Source organism: Haliotis rubra, unplaced genomic scaffold (genome assembly GCF_003918875.1).
Source record: "Haliotis rubra isolate DU_JTF1 unplaced genomic scaffold, ASM391887v1 Scf90, whole genome shotgun sequence".
NCBI classification, from domain to species: domain Eukaryota; kingdom Metazoa; phylum Mollusca; class Gastropoda; order Lepetellida; family Haliotidae; genus Haliotis; species Haliotis rubra.
The window spans coordinates 1,778,617-1,788,272 of NW_025767635.1; the positions used below are offsets into that span (position 1 = coordinate 1,778,617).

The window sequence follows — 9,656 nt, forward strand, 5'->3', positions numbered from 1 at the left end:
AAATTGTTGAGCGGAAACAGATATTGAGAACTTGGAACTTGGATATGAGACAGAGGTAGTTTTTGTTTGTTTTATCGCGGAGTGCGACTGCATATTTACGGCGAAGTTGGTTAATTCACAATTATGAGTGTGAAATTTCCTGTCACGTTATTGTCGGCTGGCCGTGACACTGACTGGTGTCATCAGCGTGGTATACATGCGTCACGCGCACCTGCTGCACCACGGTATCGTCACGCGCACCTGCTGCACCACGGTATCGTCACGCAGTCGTCACACACTCAGTCCCCTTGCTCACTACAAGGCTAACAAGCTGCTGGACACATTAATTCCACGAATTCTGACGACCCCTGGGAGGTGTGGCTCAGTGGACAAAGTTGGTACTGGGTGACAGAGATAGGGTACTGGGTGACAGAGAAAGGGTACTGGGTGACAGAGAAAAGGTACTGGGTGACAGAGTTAGGGCACTAGGTGACAGAGGTATGGTACTGGGAGGTAGACATAGGGTACTGGGTGACAGAGATAGGGTATTGGGTGACAGAGATAGGGTACTAGGTGACAGAGGTATGGTACTGGGAGGTAGACATAGGGTACTGGGTGACAGAGATAGGGTACTGGGTGACAGACATAGGGTACTGGGTGACAGAGATAAGGTACTGGGTGACAAACATAGGGTACTGAGTGACAGAGATAGGGTACTGGATGACAGACTTAGGGTACCGGGTGACAGAGATAGGGTACCGGGTGACAGACATAGGGTACCGGGTGACAGACATAGGGTACTGGGTGACAGACATAGGGTACAGAGTGACAGACATAGTGTACTGGGTGACAGAGATAGGGTACTGGGTGACAGACATAGGGTACTGGGTGACAGACATAGGGTACTGGGTGACAGACATAGGGTACTGGGTGACAGACATAGTGTACCGGGTGACAGAGGTACGGTACTGGGAGGTAGACATAGGGTACTGGGTGACAGAGATAGGGTACTGGGTGACAGACATAGGGTACTGGGTGACAGAGATAAGGTACTGGGTGACAAACATAGGGTACCCGGTGACAGAGATAGGGTACTGGATGACAGACTTAGGGTACCGGGTGACAGATATAGGGTACCGGGTGACAGAGATAGGATACTGGGTGACAGAGATAGGGTACTGGGTGACAGAGATAGGGTACTGGATGACAGAGATAAGGTACTGGGTGACAGAGATAGGGTACTGGGTTTCAGAGATAGGTTTCCGTGTTCTACGTAGCGGAGTGTTACGCATGACGATAACGTAAACACATATAAACACCCTGTAAGAATCTGCAGTTCGTGTGATAAATATCTGAAACACCTTACGATTCGTGTGATAAACTTCTGCGTTGTTACATGATATCACTGACAAGGATGTGTATTGTCCCCAATACTTGTCACTTTCTTCACTGATGAATGTGTAAGTTTTCAACCTAACTGTTCTAAGTTCAAGTTCACCTATGATACAGCCATCAGCAGTCTACACTTTTACAATGAGTACACATACACAGGAAAAATAATTATACTCTCCCAAAAAATAAACGCATCATGAAAATAGCAATTTCATGTAGCAATGAATTAAAACGTGATTCATTTTACATAAGGTTTTGATCTGTTTATGAGTCCTATGGTGTTTATGTTTTGAAACATCACAACAAAACGCACCATCCGTAAAATACCCGTATTTAACAGCATGATTTTCAATTTCGGCGTGTAGTGTCACAGAATACACAATTCACATGCAATGCACGTGAAAGTTAGGGATCAGATAGTCTCAATGATGGGTATAAAAGGTTGATCGCTGTCTGTCGATTATTCACTGTATTTGGAATATTGTTGACGAACGCAAAATGCCACGTCTAAGTGAAACCAACCGTCATATCGCCATTTGTTTGCTTGAAGCTGGCCAGTCTCAACGTGCAGTTGCCCGACGCATGAATGTTCACCAAAGCACCATTTCACGGCTTTTGGAGAGATATCGCCTGCAGAATTCGGTAGCAGATGCCCCTCGTAGTGGGCGACCTCGAGCGACCACTGCGGCGCAGGATCGCTACATCCGGGTACATCACCTGCGTCATCGAACAGCTACGGCAACCAGTACCGCTCGACAAATACCCGGATTGAGGAGGCTTTCTGCACAGACCGTCAGGAACAGGTTAAGAGAGGCTGGTTTACGTGCCAGAAGACCTTATTTTGGCCCTGTGCTTCGACAACAACATCGTCGACATCGAGTTCAATGGTGCACCAACGTTCAGGCCTTGAACCTACCAAATTGGCGTAGAATCTGGTTCAGTGATGAATCACGATTTCTATTGGAACGACGCGATGGAAGAATGCGGGTGTACAGACGTCGACGTGAACGTTTCGCCGACGCTTGCGTTCCCCAGGTGGACAGATTCGGCCGGGGAAGTGTTATGATGTGGGGAGAGATCACCTGCCGTAGGAGAAGTGATTTGGTGATGATCCAGGGCAACCTGGCAGCTCAACGGTACTGTGACGAAATCCTACGCCCACACCTCCTTCCAATCATTGATCGCCAGAGGGAGTTGTTTCAACAGGACAATGCCAGGCCCCACACAGCACGTCACACTAGAGACTTCCTCCAGAACCACAACATCAATGTGCTCCCCTGGCCCTCAAGATCACCGGACTTAAACCCGATCGAACATCTGTGGGATGCCCTGGACAGACGGGTGCGACGCCGTTACCCTCAGTCCCAGACACTTCAGCAACTCGCACAGGCACTACAGGCAGAGTGGGCTGCGATTGGGCAACACGAGATTCTGAGACTTATTCGTTCGATGCCGAGGCGATGCCGTGCAGTTCTGGATGCCCACGGTGTTCACACGAGGTATTGACTTCAGCGCCACCACACGTCTCCATGTGACACTCAAACTGACTTTCCTCGAGTTGGTGCCAAAGACGGATAAGTCTGCATTCCAAGTGTGCAATTTCGCTATATTTCATTAACTCATAACGCCTGCAAGATGTTTCAAAATAAACATAAAACTACAGTTGAAATTCCTATATGTGTTTCGTTTTTGGGGAGAGTATACTTTTGTTAAGTGGTGTAATGAAAACTTTTGGGAACTTAATGTGTCAAAAACAAAGAAACTTATCATTGATTTTGGAAGAGAAGAGCAAATAACCCTTTCATTATTAATGGGGATGCCGTCGAAGTACATGTAGTTAGTAGTTATAAGTATCTTGGAACTATATCTGACAATAAATTAAAATTCTCTCAAAATACCGATCGCTTTTACAGTGAATGTCAGTCTCGCCTTCATTTCCTCAGTAAACTCCGATCCTTTCACATTGACTCAACATTTTTATTTCAACTTTTCTATAAACCTTGTGTACAATCCATGCTCCTGTTCTCTATTCAGTGTGGGTTCAGCTCTCTTTCACTCAGTAATAATTACAATCTAAACAAGATTATTGAGTGGAATGGCTCTAAATCTACCTACAACAATTATTATTGATGCCTCTCGTGTTTTACATGAATGTTTGAACCAACGTGCAAATCCAAGCATTCAAGTTTAGAATGTCTTTTGAACCATTATAAATTTCTTTGTTGAACAACCGTTAAATGTTATCCATTCTCATGATTTTGTACATTTGTATGTAATAATGATCATGTATTTATGCTCACTCAGATGTAAGACAAATTCCCTCACGGGGTAATATAAAATTATCTTATCTTATCTTAACAGTAGGCTCACAACATTCTGACATGTTTGTTGGTGTGCAGTGAAGACCTTCCTGAATAGAAACGCATCTTGTGTTTCAAATCATTGTATATTTTACTGCTGTGCAACTGAAGGAACGCCAGGTGTCCACCGATGAAAACCTGAAACTGAAACCGGAGACTGTTTTAATTGATGAACACAGGACAGAACATCAGAACACAGGGAAGTGTTGTGCCACGAGGAAGATGAGTGATAACGACACCCTCACACCCCGTCCCCCATCTTCCTCCATCTTACCGGGGACCAGTGCATAACTGGACACAAATTCCGTCTTGTCCTGCGTCTAAAACACAGGGAGTAGGGGGTTAATTTGGTGCCCTCTGGTGACGAACCGTGACATATACTGGGATAATTAAACATAGGTACCCGACACAGGCATAGCATAGATTACTCAGGAAGTTGCTGATCTAATATTTTCACTTAGAGATTGTGGTAACATACCACAACCTGAGGAACACTACATGGAGTATGGTCACATACTGCGACATGAGGAACACAACACGGAGTATGGTCACATACTGCGACATGAGGAACATAACATGGAGTATGGTCACATACCGCCGCCTGAGGAACACTACATGGAGCATGGTCACATACTGCGACCTGGGAAACACTACATGGAGTATGGTCACATACTGCGACCTGGGTAACATAAGATGGACTATGGTCACATACTGCGACCTGGGGAACATAACATGGAGTATGGTCACATACTGCGACCTGAGGAACACTAGATGGAGAATGGTTACATACTGCGACCTGGGGAACACTACATGGAGTATGGTCACATACTGCGACCTGGGTAACATAAGATGGACTATGGTCACATACTGCGACCTGGGTAACATAAGATGGATTATGGTCACATACTGCGACCTGGGGAACACTACATGGAGTATGGTCACATACTGCGACCTGGGGAACACAACATGGAGTATGGTCACATACTGCGACATGAGGAACACTACATGGAGTATGGTCACATCCTGCGACATGAGGAACATAACATGGAGTATGGTCACATACTGCGACATGAGGAACACAACATGGAGTATGGTCACATACCGCGACCTGGGAAACACTACATGGAGTATGGTCACATACTGCGACATGAGGAACATAACATGGAGTATGGTCACATACTGCGACATGAGGAACACAACATGGAGTATGGTCACATACCGCGACCTGGGGAACACTACATGGAGTATGGTCACATACTGCGACCTGGGGAACACTACATGGAGTATGGTCACATACTGCGACATGAGGAACACAACACGGAGTATGGTCACATACCGCGACCTGGGGAACACTACATGGAGTATGGTCACATACTGCGACATGAGGAACACTACATGGAGTATGGTCACATACTGCGACCTGGGGAACACTACATGGAGTATGGTCACATACTGCGACATGAGGAACACTACATGGAGTATGGTCACATACCGCGACCTGGGGAACACTACATGGAGTATGGTCACATACCGCGACATGAGGAACACTACATGGAGTATGGTCACATACTGCGACCTGGGGAACACTACATGGAGTATGGTCACATACTGCGACCTGGGGAACACAACATGGAGTATGGTCACATACTGCGACATGAGGAACACTACATGGAGTATGGTCACATACTGCGACCTGGGGAACACTACATGGAGTATGGTCACATACCGTGACCTGGGGAACACTACATGGAGTATGGTCACATACTGCAACATGAGGAACACTACATGGAGTATGGTCACATACTGCGACATGAGGAACATAACATGGAGTATGGTCACATACCGCGACCTGGGGAACATAACATGGAGTATGGTCACATACTGCGACATGAGGAACACTACATGGAGTATGGTCACATACCGCGACCTGAGGAACACTACATGGAGTATGGTCACATACTGCGACATGAGGAACATAACATGGAGTATGGTCACATACTGCGACATGAGGAACACAACACAGAGTATGGTCACATACCGTGACCTGGGGAACACTACATGGAGTATGGTCACATACCGCGACCTGGGGAACATAACATGGAGTATGGTCACATACTGCGACATGAGGAACACAACATGGATTATGGTCACATACCGCGACCTGGGGAACACTACATGGAGTATGGTCAAATACTGCGACATGAGGAACACAACATGGAGTATGGTCACATACCGCGACCTGGGGAACACTACATGGAGTATGGTCACATACTGCGACATGAGGAACACTACATGGAGTATGGTCACATACTGCGACATGAGGAACACAACACGGAGTATGGTCACATACCGCGACCTGGGGAACACTACATGGAGTATGGTCACATACTGCGACATGAGGAACACAACACGGAGTATGGTCACATACCGCGACCTGGGGAACACTACATGGAGTATGGTCACATACTGCGACATGAGGAACACAACACGGAGTATGGTCACATACTGCGACCTGGGGAACACTACATGGAGTATGGTCACATACCGCGACATGAGGAACACTACATGGAGTATGGTCACATACTGCGACCTGGGGAACACTACATGGAGTATGGTCACATACTGCGACATGAGGAACACAACATGGAGTATGGTCACATACCGCGACCTGGGGAACACTACACGGAGTATGGTCACATACTGCGACATGAGGAACACTACATGGAGTATGGTCACATACTGCGACCTGAGGAACACAACACGGAGTATGGTCACATACTGCGACATGAGGAACACAACACGGAGTATGGTCACATACTGCGACATGAGGAACATAACATGGAGTATGGTCACATTCTACGACTGGGGAAATCTACAATAGATGTTAGTCTGAACTTATCTTTGTCAATAAGGAAACTGAAAACGGTTATATTATGTAATTTTAAGGAATGGTTTAGAAACCCTTTTACAACAGTCTGTTGTCCAAACATCCAGGGTGGAAGGTTTGCGAACTAAATCACAGTATGTGGTGTCAGAACGTCCAGATATTGTGTCATCAAATCTTCTTGCGCTGTACCCATTACACCGCTTCCTCACACCGGTGTTGCAGGAATTTGTTCCCTGTGTGAGAATGATCTTTCGCAGCAATATGGCTTCCGGGGTGAGTGCCAGGCGTCATCAAGTGCTACGTCCACGCAGGTGCATGCCGGGAACTGAGAGTTACGACCACGTGCCTGGTGAAATTAAACCAACTGACCTTCAAGGGTAACGTGGAAAATGAGTAATTAACATCTGGACTCTCGATTAGTATTTGATGCCATCACTTGTCGACATTGTGTTGTGCAGATGGATACACGTACACCAGACATGGTGCAGGGCTATTGTGACTTGTTTGACGATGTTTGGTAAATATTACCTTACATATGCATTGTATGCAGTAAGAATGCCGGATGTTTACAAACATAGAGGGAGAGGCATTTGGGTGTCGGTGTTATGGTGAGTTTATTGACAGTTGTCAGGTCTTCGTCACCACAGCTTCAAGACAAATATTGAATCAACTATACACTTTCATTTTATCACACATACATTTACGCAGGTCTTCTGTCATAATGTTACACAATGTAAAACATTCACGAGCAAATCTATTCCTGATTAGAGTAGTCGAGTGGTCAGAGTGTTGGTTCGCCGCGCCGTAGACTTGGGTTCAAGCCCACATGGGTACAGCCAGACGTGAGGTCGACTGTGTCCAGTGGAGATTTGTTTCGATACTGTTAAGAAAGCGGCGAGAAAACCCGACTTACTGGCTCACCCAGGGAAACACAACGTACACTGTTAGATTATATTGGTCCACATTAGGTAATCAAATGTTGGGAAACTAAGAGTTCATTTTCAAAGCACATTGGAGAGTATATTCTAACCAAATCATAAACACTTTCCAGTGTTGAAGCAGTGGGCCATGCAGAGAGAATACCCGACACACTTGTGTGGAATAAGGATTGCCAGTTATACTGTTATACACAGTCGTGTTCTGTTCGCCGCCCTCTTTGATGAATCGTTGACTCTGGGATAATCTTCACTGTAATCGAGCAGAAAGAATGATCTGACATATTTATAACTGCCATGTCAAGTATGAAGAGAAGGGGAAGATAACTCACTCACTGTCCTAAGGCAAGGATTACGAGCTTTAGCTCGGCGCCACTCAGCCACCGTGAGCGCCAAGAAGTGACAATATGTTGACAGAAAATGAGTTAGACCCAGCAATAAAACTTCTCTCCAGCTTAAGTAAATGTGTGCTTGACATCAGCTTGATAAAAGACGACAGAGTGGAGATTTTAGTGCCTTTTCTACATACTTTAGTCGAGTAGTTGGTTCATTTATTGATTCCACTGCTCTCCAACATATCACATCGCCGCCATGATACGGGCGGGTACAAGTCAAGGTAGTGTTTCACGCGAGCATCTTACTAAATAACCGTTAACAATTAGACTGTGACACACATCTTTGTCTTTGTCTGCGTCAAACAGCAGCACTAAAACAATAGAAGCTGAATAGAAGTTTTAGTTAATATCATTGGCTCAAAATATGTGTGTGGTCCAAACTTACTCCATTGCTTTATTAACATGTTTCTTACATATACTTTCAGTTCTACACTATTAGTTCAACAATCTCAGTCCCGCTGTGTCAGTCCTTCAGCGTCAATCCTTCAGTGTCAGTCCTTCAGTGTCAGTCCTACAGCGTCAGTCCTACAGTGTCAGTCCTAAAGTGTCAGTCCTACAGTGTCAGTCCTTCAGCGTCAATCCTTCAGTGTCAGTCCTTCAGAGTCAGTCCTACAGTGTCACTCCTACAGCGTCAGTCCTACAGTGTCACTCCTACAGCGTCAGTCCTACAGCGTCAGTCCTTCAGTTTCAGTCCAACAGTGTCAGTCCTACAGTGTCAGTCCTACAGCGTCACTCCTACAGCGTCAGTCCTACAGCGTCAGTCCTTCAGTTTCAGTCCTTCAGTGTCAGTCCTTCAGTGTCAGTCCTACAGTGTCAGTCCTACAGCGTCAGTCCTACAGCGTCACTCCTACAGTGTCAGTCCTACAGAGTCAGTCCTTCAGTGTCAGTCCTTCAGTGTCAGTCCTACAGCGTCAGTCCTACAGTGTCAGTCCTACAGTGTCAGTCCTACAGTGTCAGTCCTACAGCGTCAGTCCTACAGCGTCAGTCCTACAGTGTCAGTCCTACAGTGTCAGTCTACAGTCCTCAGTCCTACAGCGTCAGTCCTACAGTGTCAGTCCTACAGCGTCAGTCCTACAGTGTCAGTCCTACAGCGTCAGTCCTACAGTGTCAGTCCTACAGCGTCAGTCCTACAGTGTCAGTCCTACAGCGTCAGTCCTACAGTGTCAGTCCTACAGCGTCAGTCCTACAGTGTCAGTCCTACAGCGTCAGTCCAACAGTGTCAGTCCTACAGCGTCAGTCCTACAGCGTCAGTCCAACAGTGTCAGTCCTACAGTGTCAGTCCTACAGGTCAGTCCAGTCCTACAGTGTCAGTCCTACAGTGTCAGTCCTACAGCGTCAGTCCTACAGCGTCAGTCCAACAGCGTCAGTCAGTCCTACAGTGTCAGTCCAGTGTACAGTGTCAGTCCTACAGCGTACAGTGTCAACAGTGTCAGTCCTACAGTGTCAGTCCTACAGTGTCAGTCCTACAGCGTCAGTCCTACAGTGTCAGTCCTACAGCGTCAGTCCTACAGTGTCAGTCCTACAGTGTCAGTCCTACAGCGTCAGTCCTACAGTGTCAGTCCTACAGTGTCAGTCCTACAGTGTCAGTCCTACAGTGTCAGTCCTACAGTGTCAGTCCTACAGCGTCAGTCCTACAGTGTCAGTCCTACAGTGTCAGTCCTACAGCGTCAGTCCTACAGCGTCAGTCCAATAGCGTCAGTCCTACAGT

General features: G+C 46.5%; 2 protein-coding genes across 2 annotated transcripts; one reads left to right on the plus strand and one right to left on the minus strand.

Annotated features, from left to right (window-relative positions):
* Positions 1–548: 548 nt before the first annotated feature.
* LOC124263955 (dynein heavy chain-like) lies at positions 549–1,271 on the minus strand. The gene has a single exon (XM_046698681.1). The coding sequence runs from the start codon at positions 1,269–1,271 to the stop codon at positions 549–551; it is 723 nt and encodes a 240-aa protein (XP_046554637.1).
* Positions 1,272–4,619: 3,348 nt separating this feature from the next.
* On the plus strand, positions 4,620–5,462 carry LOC124263956 (histidine-rich glycoprotein-like). Its single transcript, XM_046698682.1, has one exon. It carries the CDS (start codon positions 4,620–4,622, stop codon positions 5,460–5,462), a length of 843 nt encoding a protein of 280 aa, XP_046554638.1.
* Positions 5,463–9,656: the final 4,194 nt, after the last annotated feature.